Source organism: Culex pipiens, chromosome 2 (assembly GCF_016801865.2).
Source record: "Culex pipiens pallens isolate TS chromosome 2, TS_CPP_V2, whole genome shotgun sequence".
Taxonomy (NCBI): Eukaryota; Metazoa; Arthropoda; class Insecta; order Diptera; family Culicidae; genus Culex; species Culex pipiens.
Window position 1 is genome coordinate 142,984,634 of NC_068938.1, and position 26,630 is coordinate 143,011,263.

The 26,630-nt window shown below is 37.6% G+C and overlaps 1 protein-coding gene across 6 annotated transcripts in view; it reads left to right on the forward strand.

Moving 5' to 3' along the window:
• Positions 1–26,630, forward strand: part of LOC120428521 (protein enabled) — a 62,453-nt gene that overhangs the window by 9,484 nt on the left and 26,339 nt on the right. For 4 of the 6 annotated variants that reach the window (XM_039593544.2, XM_039593547.2, XM_039593548.2 and 1 more), the window contains exons 2-4: positions 1,819–2,044; positions 18,441–18,762; positions 19,044–19,387. In XM_039593544.2, coding sequence (XP_039449478.1) covers positions 2,040–2,044; positions 18,441–18,762; positions 19,044–19,387 — 671 coding nt within the window. In that variant the 5' untranslated portion in view covers positions 1,819–2,039. Of the gene's footprint in view, positions 1–1,170; positions 1,419–1,815; positions 2,045–18,440; positions 18,763–19,043; positions 19,388–26,630 lie in introns of all 6 variants that reach the window. The other 2 variants (XM_052706978.1, XM_039593545.2) reach the window with 2 other exon arrangements.

Genomic DNA, 26,630 nt, shown 5'->3' on the forward strand with positions numbered 1-26,630 from the left:
AAATAGTCCAACTTTGTTATAAATAACATTGAAGGCGGTACTCTAGGTGATGAATCGATATCAAAATCGACAACAAAAATCTTAGTGCAAAAGCTATGGTTGATGTGCACCGTTAAACAATTTGTTCTTTCTGTTTCAATGTTTGTGAAATTTTTTCTTGCTTTCAAATAAAACGAAAAATTATGAACATAACGCCTCCGCATGCAAAAATGATGAGCTAGCTGTCATTCACTTTGATTGAACATTTTATGGGGAGGAATTTTCATCCATGCGACATATAAGGTATTGTTTGGATTCACATATATTCACAATTCATTCGTGTTCTTTTAAAGTTGATAAAGGTATTTCTCGCTTTAAGATCGAATGTTGAGTGTGTTTTCGGTCCTTATAAAACTTAAAGCCAAAAACTAATAAATTTCACCTTTCCTGCAACCAGACGTGCATCGGCACTCAATAGCACTTGACAGTTTTTCTAAGGCCATGGCTTGGCAAAGGCACCAAATCGATTTGTTTTATACAATAAGTATGTTTTTTTCATTGCACTATAAGTTACTGAACGACCGAAACCTTTATCTTCACTTATTCGCCAGTTTAAGCGATGTAGTGCTATTTGAGTGCTAAATAGCACATTTAGCACTTGAAATATTTGTGTTATTCAAATCACTAATTATTTGTTGGTAATGCACATTGTACAGTGAAAAACGATAATTATTGACATCGAACTAAAGTTTGATGTGTTGCACAGTGAGCAAAGATTCACTCTGCCGGTTTGCTTAGGCCATCATCTCAAAATGTGGTGAAGTGCTATTGAGTGCCGATGCACGTCTGCCTGCAACAACCTCCTACTTAGGACCCGCCGTGTGCAAAACACCTTTGCCCATCAACAACACCATGTCACAACGACCGACGAACAGAAATCATCACAACATACACCAGAATCACACAACTACTCCCTTGCAAAACCCATATATTTACACAAAGGGACTGCTGCTTCACAACTTCATTCATAGCGCATAGCCCTCCTTTGCTCTGCTGGCTGGCTGACTGACTGACTGGTTGTGTGTGCAAAAGGAGCAAAAATCCTCCCTCATAAAAAGTCCGGCCTCCGCCCAACCGCGCCAGGGTGTGCGTTCTGTGCGTGACTCAAAGTTTTCCGGCGTGTTTTTGTAGCGTTAAGCTTCGTGCCTGTGACGGTGACTACGAATGACCCCCTGATGTTTTGGGAAAGAAAAAAAGTGTCCCAAAGAATAACAGGATCGCGAGTTTGATCCTTCGGTCCGCGGAAAACATGGTGCTTTACGTCGTGCAAAATTGAGAGAGTTGGATAGTGTGCGGGAGCGCGAGAGCGGATCACACCCATACACACATACGTACGCACACACATACACGTACGGGAAGGGTACCAGGAAGAAAGAAAGGTTGTCAAAGTTGTTTTTGTTGTGGTTGTTGTTGTTGTTGGGGGAATCGGAAGAAGGGAAAAGAAGTGAAAGATAAGCAAGAAAGAAGAAGAGAGTGCCAATCAGTGAAAACGGCAAATCGACAGATTGCGAAAAAATAGAGAAAGAAGATGAGAAGCGAAAAGAGAAGGAAGAAAAAATAATAATTTGGGTTTGCCAAACAGGAAAGTGAGCAGCAGTGTGTTTTGCCAATTCCTACTGGAAGCAAAGGTGTTCAATGTGTATTTGTGTGTGGGGGTTCCCAAATTTAGTGTAGCGTTCACATGTGTCTGTGTGAGGAAGCAACAACACACCATTAACAACAACAACAACAACATTGCTAACACACCATCTGGTGGCCTCCCTCGTTCTCATTCAGCAGAACCGGCGGCGTCAACGTTGTCGTTGTCAGCAGCGAGCGCAGAAAAAGTAGAAGGAAAATAAAGTAAAGTTATTGAGTAAATACTAAAAAAAAGGAAGAAAGAAAGCAAGAACAAAATAGCAGCGACGACGATTGCAGCGGTGGCGGCCACGAACGCAACAGCAACGCCGGGGATCGGAACGCAGAACGGTGCCGGAGCTGCTGCTGCCGCTGTCAGGAATATGTGGTACGTGTATCTTCTTCTCTACCTACCGGTTGATAGGAGTGGGAGTTTGATGTCTCTATAATAGCTGGTGTGTTTTATTGCCACCCGTCTGATTGGGCCCTCGAAGCGGAAATCGATTGATTGTGTTCAATTTTGGAGGTGCAATATTGTTGTCTTTCTCGTTAGAAAAGGATTGTTGAATCACCCGAAAAGGATAGCTTGAGGTTGGAAATTTGTTTTCATATACACAGTAAAAAATGGTAAAATTACATCTGGGAAGGGGTACATCTTTTATGTCAGAAAAAAATGTGTAATATTACCTCAGGAAATTTGTGTAATTTTACCACTTTTCTGGTGCTATGCCACTTTTTCAGTCTAAATTGAGGTAAAGTCACAACATTAACGAGGTAATATTCAACTACTAAAATTACACCTTTCGAATTTACACTTTTTTTTACTGTGTATCTATTTGCTGTTATTTTGAAGCCTCATTGAAAAATTAAAAAAAAATCGATAAGAAACTATATGATACAAAAACCAAAAAATAGGGTTAAATCCTTTTAGAATTTCAAAGCCGGAGCACCAGATCAGGTCACAACCAAAAGTTCCCGCAAACTTACCAATTACGGAACTGTTTCATGATTAGTTTAACACTCTATAAATTTGGAGATTATTTTAACCAGGCAATATTTAACAAAACCGTGATATTTTATATCAAGCTCACGATGATCCTCAAAACTATTTTTGAACTGATCTGGTACACAGAAAAAAAAAATGATGGTAATATTCATCAGGAAATGGTGACAGATTTTTTGTCAAAAAAAAATGATTAATTTTACCTCAGAAAATGATGAATTTTCATCAGTTTTTGATGAATATTAATCAGGTTCACATTTTTACGCATTTTTAATGTAATATTACTCAAAAACAGAGGTAATATTCAACCTAGCAAATTTTCAACATTTCAAAATTTAACTTTTTTTTCTGTGTAGCTTTAGGGGCAGGGGGGGCAGAATGGACCAGGGGGGCAGAATGGGCCACCCTTGGTTTTAGGCTTTAGAATGGATTTAGACCAATTGTAAGGCAAGGGTCTTATAAAGGACGTCAAATAACTTCACCATACCAAAAACGACGTTTGAATTCATTGTATTTTTCGAATTATGAGCAAAAATGTAAATTTATTAGAAAAACCACGGAAATGTTGTTTATTTCGAGGTTTTTAAATAAGCTTTCTGAAAAGTTGGATTGTTTGAAAAAGTTTGCTCAATGCTTATAACGTTACTAGATGTTACTACCAAGGTATACAAACAACAACGGAACCTTAAAATCATTTAGAGGCTTGGTGGTGGAAGTGTTAAATTAAAATCCACTTGGGGGCAGAATGGACCACCCTTATCCTACCTTATAAAAACAATCAAAAGTTATGAAATTTGGATTAAATGGATTATTTCACTCCTGGTAGCTTCACAAATCACGTTAAATGCAACATTAGTTGATTTTTTAGTTGTTTTAATGATTATTTGTAAAAATAGTGTCCTTTTTCAACATATTAACACTATTTTCAAAAATCTTTGTTTTGGTAAGTGACTATTTTTATTAAATTGGTCTAACTTCATGGGAACTATGTTAGAAAGGTACCTTAAGTCATTTCTTATCTCCCTTCAACGTTGTATTAAACGAAATGGCTTGTTTTCTAAGGTGGCCCATTCTGCCCCACAGGGTGGCCCATTCTGCCCCGCAGCCTCGAAAAGTAGTCGAAAAAACTTTTTTTTTAACTGGCTCAAAAATAGTTTTAAGCTAAAAAAATTCATCAACCAAGTATACAACATTGAAGGGAACATCCCAAAGCAGAAGCCTACTACACTGAATTCGTAAGTTTTCATGTTTTTCTATGGTTTTTGGCGCATTTTTCTTAGGCGGGCCATTCTGCCCCCCCTACCCCTATAATCGGTTCCAGGTTCTCCGATAAGTAAGGTTTTTTTCCCATGCCGAATTCAGTGGCAAAAATATTATTAAAAAAAATATATTCTCGTAAAAGCTTCATAAAAAAACATAATTTACCAGCGGTGACAGAAAAAAATTATGATAATACACACGAGCAATTCCAAAAAGTGGTCAAAGACAAACTTGTAGGAAATTTGACGAGCTTTCCGAAAAAAATACACTGAAAGAAAAAGACACTTCACTTTTAAGAGATTTATTGATTTTTAAGTTAAAAAGTCAAATTTGAAGGTGAGCCCACGATTTTTCTTCGTTCAAAATTTGTGTTAAAGTAGCCTAAGATGTTACAAAAAGGCTCACGAAAAATGCAGGATGGAGCAACTCACCTAAAAAAAATACAAAAATCATTTACTGGAACTGTTTTTTTTTCAAAAGTGCTCTAAACATCAAAATTTTTGAAAACCGAATACGAGAGTCGATTCTCCAGACAATTTTACATAAAAGTTTCCATATTGACCATTGTCCTAAGTCCAATCCATGTGAAGTTACAGCGGTTTTAAAAATAAAAATGTTGAAAAAATAGGTTTTTTGATGGTTTTTGCCAATTTCTATATGACAAACTTGATTTTTCATTCTCGAAAATATTTTTACTGAAAAGCTCGTCCAATTTCCCATAAGTTTGTCTTTGACCACATTTCAATTGGATGTATGGGCTTACAGATATAAGCTAATTTACTATCCAGGTTACTATACTACACTGAAAAAATATTATGTTTTAAATGATGAGCAATGTAATTAGCTTATATCTGTAAGCCCAAACATCCAATTGAAATGTGGTCAAAGACAAACTTATGGGAAATTGGACAAGCTTTCCGGTAAAAATATTTTCGAGACTGAAAAATCAAGTCTGTCATATAGAAATTGCCAAAAACCATAAAAAAAAACTATTTTTTCAACATTTTTATTTTTAAAACCGCTGTAACTTCACAAGGATTGGACTTAGGACAATGGTCAATATGGAGACTTTTATGTAAAATTGTCTGCAAAATCGATTCCTACCATCGGTTTTTGAAAATTTTGATGTTTAGAGCACTTTTGAAAAAAAAACAGTTTCAGTAAATAATTTTTGTATTTTTTTAGGTGAGTTGCTCTATCCTGCATTTTTCGTGAGTCTTTTTGTAACATCTTAGGCTATTTTAACAAAAAATTTAAACGAAAAAAAATCGTGGGCTCCCCTTCAAATTCGACTTTTAAACTTAAAAATCAAGAAATCTCATAGAAGTTGAGTGTTTTTTTTTTGTTTCAGTGTATTTTTTTCGGAAAGCCCGTCAAATTTCCTATAAGTTTGTCTTTGACCACTTTTTGATACGAAGCAACGGCTTCAAGATACAGAAATATTTAAATTACGAAATACAAAAATATTGAAAACACTTACGCCCTTCTCAAATGTCATTATCGAGTGTAACTGGCTCCATATACACAAAAATGACTTATATAAGCGTAGGATGTCTACAAAGTTTCATTGAAATCGGAGAGGGTCGGGTACAACCGATTCCCTATTTGACATGGAATTGCTCAGCAGGTTTTTTTTGCACCCTAGCGAGCGTGCAAGATTGACATACCGCCTTCTGACCAAAAAATCATGTTGGCGAGTTGTCGCACTTGCAGGATGTGTCAAGATAGCACGATGTGATCGGAAATACATTTTATCGTCGTTGTCGTGCATTTTGGGCCAAGTTGAGTCCATAACGCCATTTTGTGAAGCGCACAATTCCTCACCTTGTAAGAAGCGTTTTCTTTTATTACGTATCGCTAATAAAAATGATATTTAGACCCTCCTTCATCTGGTAACAAAATTTCCATACATTAAAAAAATGTATGGAGCGTAACACAGCTTCCGACGCCCTTCCCCACCCAACTGCGTTACGTAATGAAAGAACGCCCCCTTTTGAACTTTCCAGATCCCCAAAATTTGATTTCAATCCTGAGATATTCAATAAAAACCGAAAAAACTCCGTGCATTGTTGTCACTCTTTCTATGAAAGAAGTTTCAATCTTGCCGTACTATGTTGACTCACCCTGACAATTCGTCGCCGTCGTGCTAACTTGTCGTACGTGCATTTTGGGCCAAATTGATTTAAGAACGCCATTTTGTGCAGCTCACAATGCCTCATCTTTTGACCTTCACAGATCCCCAAAATTCGATTTCAATCCTGAGATATTCAATGAAAACCAAAAAAGCTCCGAAAATTGTTGTCACTTTTCATATGAAAGTAGTTTCAATCTTGTCGTGCTATCTTGTCACTCCCTGAAAATTGATGTAAGTGCGACAAAGGCCAAAGGGATTTCAGGTCAGGATGCGTTTGACGCACGTAAAGGTAGACTACCGTAAATATTTGTAATTATAACTCGGGACTCCAGCAACCAAATTCAACCAAACTTCGGGACAGTGCACAGAATGGTCAGCCAAACAAAACGTGTTTGTTATTGTTTACATTGCATGCTTTTGTTTTTGTTTATTCAAGGTCAAACATTAAAACGCGTTTTTCTCGGAACGTCAAAATGGCGGGTGCGACATGATAGCACGACGACGTCGAATTGCTGTACGCCAAAGAGATTTCAGCTCAGTACGCCTTTGACACGCCCCCGACTACCGTAAACACTTGTTATTATATCTCTGGACTCCGGCAACCAAATTTAACCAAACTCCGGGACAATGCAAAGAATAGTCAACCAAACAAAACGTGTTTGTTATTGTTTACATTACGTGCTCTAGTTTTTGGTTATTCAATGTCAAACATTAAAACGCATTTTTCTCGGAACGTCATAAAGCGACAAGATAACATGACAACGGATTTTTACGGTTTTTGGGAAATATTGAAATTGAAATGTGAAATCGAATTTGGAGATCTGTGAAGTTAAAAAGGTTAGTGAGACTTTTTTTGGCTTTCATAACTCAAAGTGACTCAAAATCGACAAGATGCACGACAAGATGGCACGATTACGACGTTTTGTAGATTTTTCTTTTTACTAGTCCATGAAATGAATACCACCACAAAAAACTGACATCCCATTAAAAAGAGGACCACGGTAATGTAACCACTCTTCTTCTTTTACATCACGCTATGCAAAAAATGTTTTTTTTTTATTTCATCGCTGCACCACCAACCTCAAATGAATAGTATAAATAATACCCGGGCTTCATTCCTATGATGATTTCGGTCAACATTTCAGGCTGGGCTGGCCCCTCTGAGATTGCACTTCTCTTCAGCTCTTCTCGTGGTCACCCAGATTCCGCGCGCGCATTTTTTCCCAAAAACAGACAGTTTTTGTCGGAAAGTTTCCCTAGCTTTCATTAGTCACTGTTTTTAACTTGGCCAGCGAGTTGGACTCCAGACCTCAATCCGCCTCACGAGTGCACGGTGCAGGGGAGGTGGTGTAATTCAGCTGTCATTCTATCTCTGCTCACTGTTGGTGGACATTCAAAACTCGAGTAGAGTAGCGGCGTTGTTCACTTGAAGAAGTGCAGAAGCCAAAAATCCACAATTTTTTTTTTTTGGCTTTGATACAATATAATGAGTTCCACGGTCACCAACAGCAAAAGTGACAGAATGAGGAAAAACGCAGTCTCACGGCGGTAATTTAAATGAACGCGGAAAATAGACCAGCAAGCACACTTTGAATGAGTGTCAAAAAGTGGGCAAGAAGAGTAGCAATAAAAAAAACTGACGACTGGTAATGGCTAAAAGGCTACTAATTAAGGATTCGAATAGACGGCTTTTCCTCAATGGCGAAAAATTGATTGACATGGTTTTTAAAACAGAAAAATTCTTAAATTAACTTAGGGTTTTCGATCCTCAAGGCCGAGCCACGTAGCCTAGTGGTAACGTTTCTGCATCGTAAGCGGTAGATTGAGGTTCAAATCCTGGCTCGGACCAACACAACTGTTGATGGTTTCTCTTCTGGATTCGATTGCTTAGTAGACCGATTCTTCGCTCCTTTAAAAAAAAATCCCAAGTTTTTTTTCAGCGGTTTGGCTGTAGTGGCACAATAGAAGAGGAAACCCCCCAATGTTTTCACATATTTGGAAAGATAATTGATTTTCCTACATAGAAATGTCATGTGACGGATCAACAATCAAGAAGTTTTTTTTCTGCAATACAATCAATCAGCCGTCGGTAACGGGCAAAAATGTCATACCCTCATATCGCAAAAAATGCATGAGGACAGATTTCATGCAGAATCTGATAAACTTCCATGCAGCCATGCATATCAAATTATGCGACCGTCGTTTGGGTGTACATTTTCTTCACAAAACTACTTATTTTAATTGAAAATCCTCTTTTTTAGGCTCGGAGATCGAAAATTTAAATGACGACTTAAGGAGCTATTACACTACGGCAAACAAATCTAGATTAAATTTTCAAATGGTCCTATCTGCATAGGAAACCCATGACTCATAGGTTGAAAATTTACTCTAGAAATAAACAAACTCGCACTTCGACAGTTTGCCTGGTTTTGTTTGTACAAACGTCAGCCTGCATACATTTTGCCTTGTTTGCGAGTTTGGCAAACTGTCAAAGACGACAAAGTGCGAGGTTGTTTGTTTGTTTGCGGTAGTGTTATGGCTCCTTTATAGATTTTGATTGTATCAATTGTATCAATCGTGAAAAAATAAGAAATAAAAAAAATGGACAAATTAGGGGATGGTGGGGCAAGACGACCATATGGGGCAAGAGGAACAATCGCTTGTACGGCCGTAAATTTTTACAAGTTTGATATTTCCAGTATGAGGAATTGTTGCTAGCAATGCAATTAGTTGATTCTACTACCACATAACCGCCAAAACGACGTAAACGCCACGGGACATAAGAAAGAATGGTGTTTTTCCCAAATCCTTTGTTTTCTTATAACATTTGGAAAGCCAAAAATAAGACTTAGGGTTCGTTTTTAAGTTCATTTTATCAAAATGCCATTTTTCCTAGATCAGTAGTGTCCCTACCAATGATTTGCACCTATTATAAAGTATGATTTATCATTTGGTTATTTTTGTTGAGAGCTTTTATAAAATGTTGTTCAGGTGTGGCAAGTGTACCATATGGATTTAAAGTATGGAAAAAATTACGAATTGCTGCAACAACATATTTTATTGGGAAATAAATACATAAAAGTACTTAAAAACTCAAAAACAATTGTTATAAAAAATTGTCCTTATGAAATAAAGTGATATTTTGAAAATTTACTATTTATCATCTAAATAATTTATTTTTTTCGTAAAAACGATGAAAATATTAGTAAAATATAATTATTTCAGCTAAAAATGAAAGTAACGTTTCAAATACATTCTAATCTGATGTGTCTAAGTGACAACAGTTCAATTTTTAGCAAATTAAAATGTTGTTCCATGCATTGTTCCTCTTGCCCCAACGGCTTGTTCGTCTTGCCTCACTAGTTGAGTACACAGTAAAAAAAAACATGGTAAAATTACATCTAAAAAGGGGTACATCTTTTATGTCAGAAAAAAGCTTTAATTTTACCTCTAATAATGTGTAAATTTACATCTGGCAGACGCTAGGAAAAAATATCTGTAATCCTAAAAAAATATCAAACCGGCGATAGTTATATCTAGCTTACTAAGTCCGCGCCCCAACCCGCACGGCCAACTCGCCGCTGTGAAAACTGTACGATCAAAGCCAATGTAGCTCTATGTGCTCCGTACATTGTATACTGTATTTACTGCATATACGGTACATAGAGGTACATTGGCTTTGATCGTCCAGTTTTCACAGCGGCGAGTTGGCCGTGCGGGATGGGGCGCGGACTTAGTAAGCTAGATATAACTATCGCCGGTTTGATATTTTTTTAGGATTACAGATATTTTTTCCTAGCGTCTGCCAGATGTAAATTTACACATTATTAGAGGTAAAATTAAAGCTTTTTTCTGACATAAAAGATGTACCCCTTTTTAGATGTAATTTTACCATGTTTTTTTTTACTGTGTAGAACATACGGAAAATCAATAATTTTAAAATCAATTTTTTATAGTACAAAACAGGATTTTTTAGAAACTTGTTCTATCAAAGTCTTAGTTAAGACCTGGAATAAGATGATTATCGAAAAATCCGACTGATTTATTTACGTTTTAAATAGTTTTTAACGAGCATTTCCTTAGCTTGTTACACTTGCCCCACCTTCCCCTATACATTTTCTTCACAACCCTATGTATTTTCATTGAAATTCATCTATTTTTCGATAAATTGGCTTGGAAGTCGAGAATTTAAATGATACCTATATATTTTGTATCAAAATGTAAAAAAAAGATACATTTTCTTCACAAAACTAGGTATTTTCATTGAAAATCACCTTTTATGGCTTTGAAGTCGAAAAATTAAATGACGACCTATAGATTATTTTGTATCAAAATGTTTGTTTTTCTTTGTAGTAAACAGTTGTGAGAAATTGAAAAAAAATGTTTTGAAAATTTACCGTAAACCGAGGTGATATTGATATCAGGGGAGACATTGAAAGGTTGAAGATTTTTTTGCAAAATGTACAAGTACAAACAGAATGGTAAGGAACCATACTGAGCCTGTTAGAGAAGTGTACCCCAAGAAGCAGTTTTCATCAAATTTTGAAAATTTCAAGTGTTACTTAGCTATAATTATGAAAACATTGGTGGCATTTTATGAGACGAGATTTGTATGATCACGCCTTCCGTCGGACGGGGAAGTAAATGTTGGCCCCGGTCTAACCTAAAGGTTAGGTCGATAGCTCAGTCCAGGTGTAGGAGTCGTCTCCCTGGGTCCTGCCTCGGTGGAGTCGCTGGTAGGCAGTTGGACTAACAATCCAAAGGTCGTCAGTTCGAATCCCGGGGTGGATGGAAGCTGAGGTGTAAAAAGAGGTTTGCAATTTCCTCAACAAGCAAGCCTTCGGACACCTAGTTTCGAGTAGGAATCTCGCAATCGAGAACCCCAAGGCAATGCTGTAGAGCGAATAATTTGATTTTTGATTTGTTACATAGGAGTATATAATTACCGTCAAAATGTCTTGTAAATCTCAATTAAAATTAGTTTCAGAAAACGGACTGCATTATCGGATTCTGTGGACACTAAGAACAGTTAGAATTAGTTTCTAAGTCACAAGTGTTATAAGAGTTATTGAAACAAAAATATCTTCAAATTTATAGGCATTCTCAGTGAAACAATTCTCTTAGTAAATTTGGAAATTTTTTAATACACGCTAAAAAAAAATTACCTGAAAAAATAAATTTGATCAAACTTGTAACTTTTTGTTCACTTAACCACAATTTTATATACATTTTATCAAAGTTAATAAACATAGTGACATGGCTGAAATTTGTGAGAAACACGCAGTCTATCACAGTCAACAATTTTCAACTTATCATTTTTAAAGCACTTTTTATATTCAAAAAAAACTAGCAACCTGCGCTAACTAACATTCCCGTCCCTTAAAACCGAGATCACAAACTACAAACAATCTACAAACTGACATGGCGGGCGCCGTTGGTGGCCAATGACTGTTACCTATTCGCAACTGATCTAGCTTTAGCAATCATGGTGTTTTATCTTTTCAGCGCATTCATACATGCTGTTAATAAGGGAAACCCCACTAGATCGTCGAAGCCTATAATCAGTAGTGCTGAAAGGATATTACGATTCTGTTCAGCAACGGAGGGGCAACCATGGGTGATCTCTCATGCTCATGCTCATGAAATTTGTGAGAAACACGCAGTCTATCAAAGTCAACAATTTTCAACTTATCATTTTAAAGCACTATTTTATTTAAAAAAAAACTTATATGAAAAATGCAGGCCAAGGATTGATACCTAAGAGCATGCAATGGCACTGATCTTGTTGCGTGCTCTTCGGTTGACGTCCACGTAAGGAACATCCTGGAAGGAGCGTAACTAACTACATCCGTAGTTCTGTTAGATCATCCGAATTATCTTGATCAGAACAGTATAGCTCTGGTTCCTTGCGAGTGTCCTATTTTCTTACCTCCACGTTGGCTTGGTTTTCATGATGACCTAGCTGGTGGCCTGTGGAAACGGATCGTAAACCTTTGACCACCGCGGGTCAGAGTCGAGACGGCTGAAAGAAAGGGGCGCGACAATGTGGGAAAGGGAAGTCATTTAGAACTTGTTTGTTTATTTCTCAACAGGCACTTATTGCCCAAATGAACTTAAAAACTAAGACTAAAACTAGAACATTCGTCTTAACACTGATAAAAACTTGGACTTTAACACATCGCGGGACAAACTGACGTCAAAAACAGAGGACACTTTATTGAAGGCTCGCTTCAGTCCGACGATGGCTCCATTGGCGCTGTAATTGGTACGGCGGAAAGGGATCTGCATGATTGGCGTGTGGCGTAGCTGGCGGGCAGGTGCAGTCAGGGGCAATCGATCTGTCGGTCAGAACGTCCGAAACTGACAACGCACGGGCCAGGTCACGACGCAGCTGGAGAGTTTGAGGTCGTCTGCGTAGGAAAGATGAGGTCCTCTCAGGGTGAAGTTGGCGTCGTTGAAATAGAACAAGAACACCAACGGACCGAGGTGGCTGCCTTGACCGATTCCAGAGGTAGCGTCGAAACTTTCGGAGAGTGCGTCGTCGATTTTCACCCGCAGCGAGCGTCCCGACAGATACGACCTGAACCATGTCAACAGGCTGCCACAGAATCCGAGCTTCTCGAGTTTGGCGATAGCGATACTGTGGTTAATCTTGTCGAAAGCTGCCGACAAATCTGTATAAACGGCGTCAGTTTGAGAGCGATTGTCGAAGCTATCGAAAACGAACTCGATGAAGCACAGCAGATTCGTGGCAGTGGACCGTTTTGGAAAGAATCCATGCTGATCACTGGATAATTTCTGGCGGCAATGGGCAAATATTGGACCAATCACCACCAGCTCAAACAGTTTCGAGGCAGCGCAGAGGGCCGAGATACCTCTGTAGTTCTCGATGTTCCTTCGATCGCCTTTTTTATGCACGGGGAACATGAAAGCCTGCTTCCATGCACACGGGAACTTTCCGGAGGCGAGGGATAGCCGGAACAGGTGCAAGAGGGGTGATACCAGCGCGGACGAACATCGCTTCAGCAGTGTCGAGGGAATTCCGTCCGGTCCAGGGGAGATGGAATGTTTCATTTGCGATTGTAGACGGTATTGTTTTGATTCGCAGTATGTTGAGTCAACTGCTGTGGATGTATCTGAAACATCGTACAACGGGGTTTCTCTTCTCTTCATTCTCAGCTACTCCTATCTCCTATTTTTATTTTGCTTTACTGATTCTCACTTCTTCACTGATTCTTCTATTTAATATCCATCATTTGATTTTAATTTTACTAACTTTTGATTCTCGTATCTCTCAAAGCTTTTCCACTCTTTTTTACCAATTAATACTGCTGTAACAAACTTTGTTTTTTTCCTTAAAAATATACTTTTCCTTAATGTCTATTTATCATTTGCCTAATCTTTTTTGATTTTATTGCGAATTTATTTATTTGAATAATTCTTTATCTGTCCTACCCTGGAGATGGAGCCACACGTTGCCGTCGTTTCAGGGCTTTTATCCAAGATGGTTCCGATGTTGATATATATCACACATTTATTTTATATTTATATACTTGTGTTGATAGAAATCACAGCTTTTATAATATGTAAAATTGCAAGATATTGAAATTTTTTATTTGAATCTCAATATTCTTGTTCGTAAAATCTGTTAGGAACAGGTTTAAATCTGTTTGATAATGGGGAGGAATAGTTAGTTGTTTTTGTAACTTTTTTTAGGTTGTTTTATAATTCCAGACTACAGTTATGTGTCAGCCAGTTTAGTAATGCTATCAAAATCACTGATTTCAATTGAAGTGGTACACTACCAATTTTGAGTTGTCAAAAAATCCATAGAGTCTCGATCAATCAATAATGAAATGATATCGGACAAAATTCGTTAATCTGTTGAACTAACGGTTTTCGGATTATGGTTGTATCGACCATTGTTGCGAATCGAGGATCTACTGGAGGTTTGACGATCAAATGGAGCCTAACATTTCAAAGGGACAACATGGGATTGGTAAACAGGAGTGTGTCTCCTTCACTCAAATGACAGTTTACATAAGGTATGATAGGGTTACGCTCCTGTTTGCAAAGCTTGTGTGTCCTAATAAAATGGGAGGCACGAAATAGTCGTCTTAACGACGAGTGTTCAACTTGTAAAATATGAACAGTTAGTTTATGGTTATTGGTTTTGAGGCGGCAAGACAGGTTTAAAAACTAGGTATAAGAATGTTTGGCTTTGTAATTAAAATTTCGGGGATTTGAGATTCAAGTTACTTTCGGACAGTTTAGTTGAGGTTGTTGATTCAAGTTAGTTAGCTTTCCTGAAATGAATAATTGGGCATAAATGTTTAGTTAAATTGGTCAAAGTGTACTATTTCATTGGCAGATCTGCTTATAGTTGTTATGTACGACAAGACTACTGACGGACGCGACAGAACGGGGGCCAGAATAAAGGCCTCAAGATTTATGTTCCCTTGACAAGTTAATTTTCATCTTTTATTTTCCAGTAAATTTATTTGATTTCCTTTAGATTTGAAATACATTATAGGTTCCCTTTGTATAAATCTCAAATTAGTTTTTGATTGAATCATAATTTCATATTTCCTTTATTCAGTTTTAAAGTTAGATTACCGTAACTGCTCAAGTCATCCAAGTTCTTACTACTCACACCTACACTAATTTTCTTTCACCTTCCCCCTCCTGATCCCCTATATCTTCCGGTGGTGTTCATTTTGTATGCAATACTAGTTCGGCCACTACCCTTTTTTCCTCAAGAAACCGGACTTGGACTGACTTGAGGCCGCGTCCCCCACCTTTCTCCGTAAAACGAAAACGAAAACGAAAACGAATAATTCTTTATCTGTCCTAGAAATTATCATTACTATAAAATCTAAGCTTGTTATGTATCTCTATTTAATAACTATTGTCTTATTTTACATCTAATACATCCAGCTTCTAATTTTTATTCTATAAAATACGCTCATCATTCTCTTACTATTGATTCTTGATTTTTATAAACTATATTCTCTTTTACTGTCTATTGTTTTCAATCTTCACCATTTTTTCAAACAAGTGAGGTTTGAGCCCTTACTCAATTTGTGGAATGGTTAAAGGATTAACACAAATATTACTATTGTACTTTTGGTAAACTTTTATAACATGCTTAGGACCAAAAATTGTAACAAAACACCGTGACAAAAGAAATAGCAACATATAAACACGACTCAACACTAGGAAAGGTTTCAGGAGAAAACAATACACAGTAAAATAACAACTAGTTTTTGAATTCAAACTAAAAATAAAACAGTTTATGCTTTAATGAAAGTTGATATGCACACTATAAATGTTTAGGCGCTTATACTTACATCAAACCCTACGCAATGTAGGGGAAGGTGGGGCAAGACGATCATATGGGGCAAGAGGAACAATCGCTAGTAAGGCCGTTATGTTTACAATTTTGATTATTTCCAGTATGAGGAATTGTTGCTGGGTAATTCTCTACCAACTCACACGAAATCGGGAAAAGTTGCCCCGACCCCTCTTCGATTTGCGTGAAACTTTGTCCTAAGGGGTAACTTTTGTCCCTGATCACGAATCCGAGGTCCGTTTTTTGATATATCGTGACGGAGGGGCGGTACGACCCCTTCCATTTTTGAACATGCGAAAAAAGAGGTGTTTTTCAATAATTTGCAGCCTGAAACGGTGATGAGATAGAAATTTGGTGTCAAAGGGACTTTTATGTAAAATTAGACGCCCGATTTGATGGCGTACTCAGAATTCCGAAAAAACGTATTTTTCATCGAAAAAAACACTAAAAAAGTTTTAAAAATTCTCCCATTTTCCGTTACTCGACTGTAAAAAATTTTGGAACATGTCATTTAATGGGAAATTTAATGTACTTTTCGAATCTACATTGACCCAGAAGGGTAATTTTTTCATTTAGAACAAAATTTTTCATTTTAAAATTTCGTGTTTTTTCTAACTTTGCAGGGTTATTTTTTAGAGTGTAACAATGTTCTACAAAGTTGTAGAGCAGACAATTACAAAAATTTTGATATATAGACATAAGGGGTTTGCTTACGAAAAAAAGTTTTGAAAAAGTTAGTCGTCATCGATCATGGCCGTTCATGGTCACCCGCGACAGACACGGACGACGAAACAAAGAGAAACGCAAAAAGTAACTTTTTCAAAACTTTTATTCGTAAAATCGCGATAACTCGTGATGTTTATAAGCAACCCCCTTATGTCTATATATCAAAATTTTTGTAATTGTCTGCTCTACAACTTTGTAGAACATTGTTACACTCTAAAAAATAACCCTGCAAAGTTAGAAAAAACACGAAATTTTAAAATGAAAAATTTTGTTCTAAATGAAAAAATGACCCTTCTGGGTCAATGTAGATTCGAAAAGTACATTAAATTTCCCATAAAATGACATGTTCCAAAATTTTTTACAGTCGAGTAACGGAAAATGGGACAATTTTTAAAACTTTTTTAGTGTTTTTTTCGATGAAAAATACGTTTTTTCGGAATTCTGAGTACGCCATCAAATCGGGCGTCTAATTTTACATAAAAGTCCCTTTGACACCAAATTTCTATCTCATCACCGTTTCAGGCTGCAAATTATTGAAAAACACCTCTTTTTTCGCATGTTCAAAAATGGAAGGGGTCGTACCGCCCCTCCGTCACGAGATATCAAAAAACGGACCTCGGATTCGTGATCAGGGACAAAAGTTACCCCTTAGGACAAAGTTTCACGCAAATCGAAGAGGGGTCGGGGCAACTGCTGTGTGAGTTGGCGGAGAATTACCCTGCTAGCAATGCAATTAGCTGATTCTACTACCACATAACCACCAAAACGACGTAAACGCCACGGGGCATAATATTGAATGAAGTTTTTTTCAAAACCTTTGTTTCCTTATAATATTTGGAAAGTACAAAATAAGGCTTAGGGTTCGTTTTAAGGCTCATTTTATCAAAATTCTATTTTTCCTAGATAAGTAGTGTCCCCACCAATGACTTGCACGTATTATAAAGTATGATTTATGTTTTGGTTATTTTTGTAGAGAGCTTTTAAAAAATCTTGTTTAGGTGGGGCAAGTGTACCATATGGATTTTTAGTATGGAAAAAATACGAATTGCTGCAGCAACATATTTTATTGTGAAAAAAATACATAAAAGTTCTTAAAAACTGATAATCAATTGTTTAAAAAATTGTCCATACACGATATAATAATATCATGAAAATTTACTATTTATCATCTAAGTAATTTTTTTTTTCGTAAAAACGGTCAAATTTTTAGTAAAATATTATTTTTTAATCTAAAAATGAAAGAAGTATTTCAAATACATCCTAATCTGATGTATCTAAGTGATAATAGTTCAATTGTTAGTAAATTAGCATGTTTTTTCATGCATTGTTCCTCTTGCCCCAACGGGTTGTTCGTCTTGCCCCACTAGTTGAGTAGAACGTACGAAAAATCAAAAAAATTAAAATCAATTTTTTACATTAAAAAACAGATTTTTTTTTAAACTTGTTCTATCAAAGTCTCAGTCAAGACCTGGAATAAGATGATTCCAATAAATCCGACAAATTTTTTAACGTTTTTAATGTGTTATAACGAGCATTTCCTTAGCTTGTTACACTTGCCCCACTTTCCCCTACCACCCCGGCCGAGTTAAAATGCGTAACCGGAAAAGAAGGTGTGCATGCCTGGCACCAACACTCAAAGCGTGTTCTAGCGTGTTGCTCGTACTGACTCAGAGCAGAGCATGTAGGTGTAAGGGCAGTGCGTGTTCGTCGGGAACCTAGTGCATAAGATCGGTCAAGGCCCGTTCTTACACTGAAAATTGCGAATTGCGAAAAAAACTTATATGAAAAATCGTACATGGATATGTGAGCCTTCCCCAGTACATGATTTGAAAATATAAATCTTGAACAAGTCTTACGGTTTCAATAATATTTGAAAAAATAAATCAAAATCTTAACAAAGTAATTTCTGTTTACCGTACATTTTTAAAATGCCTTTTTTGTTATAATGAAAAAAAAAACACTGGAAATGAATTGGTCATCCTGCAATTCGTTCGCTAAAGGCCCAGCACACGTGAATCCAACACCTCACCCCAAATTTAAACCAATCGATGTTTCGCAAGTTTTAGACACGGCACAAAACCAAACAAACATTGGCGAGCAGGCAATTGAAATCGAATTTCTGCCTCTACACCCTTTTGCTTTTCCCATATGCACTCTTGCTTTCGTTCCATGTCTGCTGGGGCCTGACCCATTTATCCGACACACTGTGAGAAATGTTTCTCTACGATTCTAAATCATCTGTTTTGTGTTGTGCAAGGCTTGTGTTCTAATGAATGTTTTCTTCTTCTTATTTTATTTTTCACACGCAGCGAGCAAAGCATAATCGGTGCCCGGGCATCGGTGATGGTGTACGACGATGGCCAGAAGAAGTGGATCCCGTCGGGCAGCTCGTCCGGCCTCAGCAAGGTGCAGATCTTCCACCACCAGCAGAACAACACATTCCGAGTGGTCGGCCGCAAGCTGCAGGACCACGAGGTCGTCATCAACTGCTCGATCATCAAGGGGCTCAAGTACAACCAGGCCACGGCGACGTTCCACCAGTGGCGGGACTCCAAGTTCGTGTACGGCCTGAACTTCTCCAGCCAACAGGACGCGGAAGCGTTCGCCCGGGCCATGATGCACGCGCTCGAGGTGAGTCATCGGGACGAGGGAAAGCAGTTTCCCTCTGTTAATGACTTTGCGAGTATCGATTTTTTGCCACCCATAAGTAATTCTCTGGAAAAACGCAATTAACGAAATGTTTGATGTTAGCAGCAATATCTGCAAAAATTTAAAATTTGCATTTTAGGCTAAATCGAGTTGGAACCAAGATTAAAATGGTCATTCAGCGAAATCTTAGAGAATAGCTCCCCTTTCGCTTTCGAAGTTACGGCTTTAAAACTGTTTTTCACCCTCCCCCTCTCCTTATTCAGGTGCTAAGTGGTCGCGTTCCGCCGCCGTCGATGCAGACGAACCCGAATCAAAATCAAATGGCCTACGACGAGGACATGGGCTATCGCACAATGACCCGCGAGGAGGCGACCATCATGCAGCAGCAGCAGCAACTCACCGGCCAACCGGTGCAACCGACGCCCGGTCCACCCGGGATGCCCGGCGGAGGTGGTGGTGGGGGTGGAGGCGTTCCCGGTATTTTATCTCCCCAAACGCCGACATCGGGACTGCCGCCCGGTGCTGGACCCGTTCCTAATTTGAGTCAACAACAACAGCAGCAGCAGCAACAGCAACAACAACAGCAAACACATCATCGTACTAACAGGTAAGTGTGTTTATGCGTCAAATTGTTTTCCCCTTACCGGCAGTACCACATGATTGCGAAACACTTGGGGAGCCAATGGGGTTCTTAAGGTCCGTTGGACTTTCGTTTTAATCTGTAGTAAAATAAGTTCTCAAGTTTTGACTTAACTACCCCATTGAATCGAGATTCTGCAACCCCCACAAACAGAGCAAACCTTCGTCAAACGTCTTTGCCCGATAAAAGATAGCAATTATGTGTGTCGTGGGGCGTCGTCGCTGTTGCCAGCTTGTAAAACTCACCGCAAACTCTGTAACAAGAAGCGATTTAATCGGCGAGGTCTCTTGCAATACTTTGAGCCGCCGCTGATTCAAAATAAGTAGCGGCAAAAAATAAACTTTCCCGCCATCATTATCGTGCTATCGTGATGACGGCAAGCCGCCGCGCTGCTGATGATGATAATGATGCACTTTGGATCTCGTTTCGTCTCGTCTCGTTGATGCAAAAATGATGAATCTGTGCTGATAATGCAGTCTCCACAGTAGCGCGCCGATTCTTCTGGATGGAGTTCAGGGTGGACCAAGATTGCTTGTTGTTCAGGGTGCCAACCCAGTTGAACTGTGCATTTCTGGGGCAAAATGATTTGTTTCTGGCTGACCTTTTTGAACGTGGTTCTATCACACAGTATCTGTGAATGATCCCCTGGCAAATCTAGAATGTATTTGAAATTTGAACAAGTTCCATCAAATCCACAAAAAAATCCACAATTACCTGCAGATACTTACAAAACAAATCATAACAAATTCATACAAATTTCCTCTGTTTCACACACAAATTTCCACAAGTTCTCAAAAAATCCCACAAAAACCCCTCCAAATACTCACCAATTTTGCCAAGTACTTACAATTCCATCAAATTTACCTTCAAATTCCATCAGATTCCCACTAATTCACACACATTTTCCCACAAGTTTCTAAAAAATTACACTTATTTCCTAAAGTTCCCTCAAATTTACACATATACCAAAAGTTTCCCACAAATCCCACAAGCACTTATAAATTACAAATCTCCAAATCTCCAGAAATTTCCACTAAATAACACATATTTTACAAATCCCTAAAATACTTACAAATTACAACATTTTCACACACTAAATTCCACAGAGTCGTTAAATTTTCCACAAATTCACTCACTAATTTTTACATTTAAATTCACACACGAAAAATCAAAAAATCCAAAATTTACATCATATTTCCATAAGGTTTTGTTTTTGACATTCCAAATCGAAAGTTGCCGAGATATCGTCGATTTTGATTAAATTGGAATTGTTAATTTTAGAGAAACTTCAATTTAAAGTACAAATTTAGCTAAAAAAAATATTTTTAGATTTTAGAAATCGTCACCCATGGTTACATTTTTAAATTCGAAAAACTGCAAATATTTCGCTAAAATCAAACTTTCGGTGGCTATATCTTGAAAACGGAGCCCTTTAACAAAAAATCTCTAAAGTACTTTTTGATTGCAAATTCAATTTTACATAAAAAATAGGTCATTTTTATTGTATTCACTTTCGATTTTTGATGCATCGCGTGATAGGTAAATTCTACATCTGCAAGCTTAAAAATTCGTTATCTCAAGAGATTTCAATTTGCCCAACATTCAAAAAATGGATTCTTATGTAAAATCGTCTGGGGAACGATGGTGAAGTTTAATTCAAAATTTAAGCGCATGTATATTGAGAAAATTACGTGTAAAGTTTTCAATTGCGCAAAATGCACCAAACTTTGATTTCAATCGAAAATCTGTTGACGCCACACGGTGGGTAAGAAGGGGATTATTATGCAACTTGCATGCACCTCGGAAATTCCTCCGGGAGGTTGTTAGGGGGACTATTCTGAGTCAGAAAAATCGATTCCCAAAATATTCTGTCGGTGAAAACTGATTTTATCTCGATTTGAAGTTAAAGAACATAATATATCACCTAAAACCTCAAAAATACGTCGAAAATCTCGGTCTAACTCTGCACAAAGAAGTTAATTTTCATCAAGATATCAATTCTTAGTTCCCAAAATATAATCCTGACATAGTACACCTTAAATCGGTCCATTACTTGAGTCCCAGCGTCTTCAGGAGGTGTAAAAAAGTGTTATTTGAAAAAACATATTTTCAATTTGCTCTGGTAAATCAACTGTCATGTCTGAATTCAAATCTAATGTTGTAGCATTGTTGCAAACAAAATGAAGAACAATTTTGCAGAAAAAAGTATAACATTTTATCCAATTTCAGTAAAGTTATGTCTATTTTAGTGGGAAAATTGTTGCCAAGTTTCAAAATTCTTCGATATTTAACTCATTCCTGTTGTAAACAGCTACTACGATCATACTCAGTAGGATGTAACAAAAATTTCTTTTTGGCGTGCATTCAGGGGCTGGTTCCGGTGAGCGTACTGAGCTCAAATCCCAAATATGAGCTTGATTGAACTTAATAGGAGCTGTCGCTTTGCATTTGAATTTTAAATAGGATTCAACTCGTAAAAAACATGTTTTTCAAAAATGTAGATTCTTTTGGTCACTTTGGCCACAGAAGCGTGTATTTTCAACATCATTGGCATGTAGGCAAGTTTTGGTATATATAACATTGAAGTTTTGAGCAAAATGAAATGGCGCGTCGCCTATCTTTTCTGCTGATCCGTTTTTTTCGAAAAATTTCAAAACTTTGAAGGCCTGAGCTCCAGAGTGCGTCAATTCAATGTTATATGTACCAAAACATGCGAAAGGATCTGGCCTACACGCCAATGATGTTGAAAATACACGCTTCTGTGGCCAAAGTGCCCAAAAGAATCTACATTTTTGAAAAACATGTTTTTTACGAGTTGAATCCTATTTAAAATTCAAATGCAAAGCGACAGCTCCTATTAAGTTCAATCAAGCTCATATTTGGGATTTGAGCTCAGTACGCTCACCGGAACCAGCCCCTGAATGCAAGCCAAAAAGAAATTTTTGTTACATCCTACTGAGTATGATCGTAGTAGCTGTTTACAACAGGAATGAGTTAAATATCGAAGAATTTTGAAACTTGGCAACAATTTTCCCACTAAAATAGACATAACTTTACTGAAATTGGATAAAATGTCATACTTTTTTCTGCAAAATTGTTCTTCATTTTGTTTGCAACAATGCTACAACATTAGATTTGAATTCAGACATGACAGTTGATTTACCAGAGCAAATTGAAAATATTTTTTTTCAAATAACACTTTTTTACACCTCCTGAAGACGCTGGGACTCAAGTAATGGACCGATTTAAGGTGTACTATGTCAGGATTATATTTTGGGAACTAAGAATTGATATCTTGATGAAAATTAACTTCTTTGTCCAGAGTTAGACCGAGATTTTCGACGTAGTTTTGAGGTTTTAGGTGATTTATTATGTTCTTTAACTTCAAATCGAGATAAAATCAGTTTTCACCGACAGAATATTTTGGGAATCGATTTTTCTGACTCAGAATAGTCCCCCTAACAACCTCCCGGAGGAATTTCCGAGGTGCATGCAAGTTGCATAATAATCCCCTTCTTACCCACCGTGCGCCATTCGATTCAGCGTCCAATTAACTTTAAAAATAGCTGTCGAGTTTTGCTCTATAATTGTTTTTTTTTCAGAGATATGGCCATTTGAAAAAAGAGGTTTTTTGATAAAATAACGAAAACTGCAAAACTTTGGGGTGGTGCCAAAAAAGAAGGGGTGGTCCAATTTGGTTCAAAATCGGGATTCTTACATGTGTTGATGGTATCAAAAGCTCCACAAAATTTGAGCTTGATCAGAAAAAAGTCGATTTCGAATTTCTACTTTTTTGTGTACAGTTGAGGCGAAATGACCCTTATTTTTTCAACTCGGATACAGATTTTTTTGACCATACTTCTCTATGGTTCAAAAGTTGAGGGTTTTTGTCCCCTAAAATATACCAAGAAAATCTCGAAAATCAAAAAATACGTATTTTGGGAAATTGAGTTTTTGTAAAAAAAAAGTTAATAAAAAAATCGGCATTTTTTCCGTGTACCAATTTTTTCTCAATAGTCCTCAACAATACCTACAACTTTGCCGAAGACACCAAAATGATCAGAAAATTCACTAAAAAGTTACAGAAGTTACAGCTAGTTACAGCTATTTGTATATTTACGTACCATTTTTGTATGGACGGCTGCAAAAATTGTATGGAGACTTGTATGGGAGAACCAATCACACAAAATAACCCCTTTGGTCATAGGGAAGGCACCCACAAAGTTTGAGTCAAATAAAAAAATACAAATAAAATCTATTTCGGGTTATGGTAGAGAATTACTCATTTGCAACAATTTGATTATCCATTTTTTAAGCGAATGAAAACGAAGGCAAACATTTTTGAAACCTATCTTAAACATAGAAACACTCTTCAAAAATGTCTTTCGCTTCGCTTCGCTTCGCTAGGAGACGGTGATTTTAGCGGATTGCAGACTGGATTTTCGCCATGTGATGTGATGATTGTCTAAGCCCAAGTTGCCTAGGAATCGATAATTGGGAATAGAACCAATTCCACCTGAACCAGATTCTCACCACCATGGCAGCCGTCCATTGCCGGCCGCTCCCATCTCCACCGCGCACCAGGGACAAGGATAGGGGATTTGGAAGACGGGAAGTGTTGATGCTCCACTTTTTTCAGAGTATTAAGGGAAAATCTCCACGGTATCCTCAAGTAAGTTTCACTTGGAGTTGGACGGTTTTTGGGAAGGTGAATGGTCTGAGGAGCCACCCTAGGCGAGTGGTAACGACCGTTTGCATTGTTGTTCGAATTCTTCGTGTGTTCTCATTTCTAATGGGAAAGCTTTCAATTCTTCTCATCTCTTATTGGATGAATTCTATCAGTCGCCCAGGCTATTCATAGCGAGGTATCTTTTAGATTCAATTTCAACTGCGCTTGCAATCTTGCATGCAATCTTGTTTTGAGTTCTGATGTTCAACTTGCATTCAATTTGATTCTTTGTCCGATTCTTGGATTCAACTATACCAGTCTAATTCCTCCTCAAGCTACCAATGCTCCACGGTTAAGTGGAAAGCATTTTTGCTTGCCAATCCTAAGGACAGGGGATCGAACCCCGCCGTGAGCTTTTTCATGATTTTCCATTGATTCCAAATTCAATGAGTTCAGAACTTTCTCGTTGGGAGCAGATGGGTATCGAACCCAGAACCATTCGCTTATAAAGCGAACATCGTAACCATTAAGCCACGACCGCTCCTTACTCTTCAAAAATGTCTTTCATTAAACAAAAAAATCCTTTGTTGTTTAATTCAAACAGAAAATTCTCTCTATTTTTTATCTTTTTTGCCTTCCTCACTGAGGTCTTATTAAAAGTTCGAAGACCCACCTTCAAGTATACAGCAGGCCAAGGGTGAATGATACTGATGATACCTCTTCAGTTGACGCTCAGGCGAGGAACATCCTGGAAGGAGCGTCACTGACTACTTCCGTAGTCCTGTTAGATCATTCTTGATCACGACAGTATAGCTCTGGTTCCTTGCAAGTGTCCTGACTCAGAGCAAGGGTGAGATGTAGCTGTAAGGGCAGTGCGTGTTCGTCGGGAACCTGGTGCATAAGATCGGTCAAGGCCCGTTCTTACACTGAAAATTGCGAATTGCGAAGACCCACCTTCAAGTATACATATCGACTCAGATTCGAAAACTGAACAAATGTCTGTGTATAAAAATGTATTTTTTATATCTATTCGAGCTCACTTATATGCATGTTATCTTCGTCCGGATCCTTAATCCGACCCATCGTTGGTTAGGTAATCGATAGACCTTTCCAACACGTCCAAACATTGAAGATCTGGCAATCCTGTCTCAAGTTATGACCACTTAAGTGATATTTATGAACTATTTTGAAGCCGGATCTCACTTAAATGTATGTAAACTATGAACGGATCCATCATCCTACCCAAATTAAGTTAAGTAATCAAAAGACCTTTCCAACCAGTCCAAAACATTGAAGATCTGGCAACCCTGTTTCAAGTTATAACCATTTAGGTGATATTCGTGAACTTTTAAATTCCGAATCTAAAAAAAAAAAGATGAAAATTGTGCCCAAACCCTTTATATTAGCCATTGAAGGTAAATAGTGAAGAAGGCATCAACCAGATAGGAGGGTCAAGTTAGCTTTTTAAAGAATGTTGATCCGACTTTTAGATGCTGCGTTACGGTTTAGGGAGCGTTCTTTGACAACGCAAAGCCAAAATTTGGATTTTTGGACCCCTCCCCCTCGTAACAAAATTTCCATACTAATTAAAAAAAATGTATGGATCGTAACGTAACGCCTTCGATCCCCCCCCCCCCCCCCAACTAATATTGAAAATAGCAATATTTAAAAAAATATATAATTTTTTTCTAAGAGATCAAGCGTATTTTAAGAATGTGTGAGCTATTTAGAAATTTTGTATTATTTAAAGTTTGCTGAAAAAAAATCCTTACAAAGATACTCCGATCCCAACAAGAATGTTCTGGACTCATTGAGTTCACGGCGAGATTCGATCCTCACTCTTTTAGATTGGTAGGCAAAATGCTTTCCACACCTTCACCAGGCTTGTGAGCTTCAGAAGCTGTTATAATTGAATCCGAGAATCGGACGAGAATTAAAGTTGAATGCAAGTTGAATATTCAGAACAATACAACATTTGTATAAGTCGTAGGCGCATTTGTAATTGAACAAGAGATGAAAAAATCTAAAGCTTTCCCATAGGGAGATAGCGTTATTCGGTGTTGCTGTTTGTTTTTTTTTCTTACGTGCAAATGTGGAAAAATTCATCGTCCAAAAATAGACGGCGTCCAATCTCGCCCCGCAAAATGATGTCGATAAAGTATTCGGTTTTGTTCGAGGAAAAGTAGAAAACGTGGTCTAAACATGACATCGCCATCTCCCTATTAGAAATGAGAACACACGAAGAATTCGAAATACAATGCAAAGCAGTTCCAACTCCAAGCAAAAAATACTTGAGGATACAGGGGAGAATTTCCCTTATGCTTTTAAAAAAGTAGAGCAACAATAATTCCCGACTTCCTAATCCCTAATTAATCTAGTTAATCAACCCAATTTTACAAAAAAAGCGACGCTATAATGGTATTAAGATGTTCAAATTCGATAAAATCTTCAAGTTTTATTTTCAAAAGGTCACATAAGCTATAAGCCATGGGATTCCCTAGGTTCAAAGAAAAATCTAGAAATCAAGTCGCCACCCTGCCC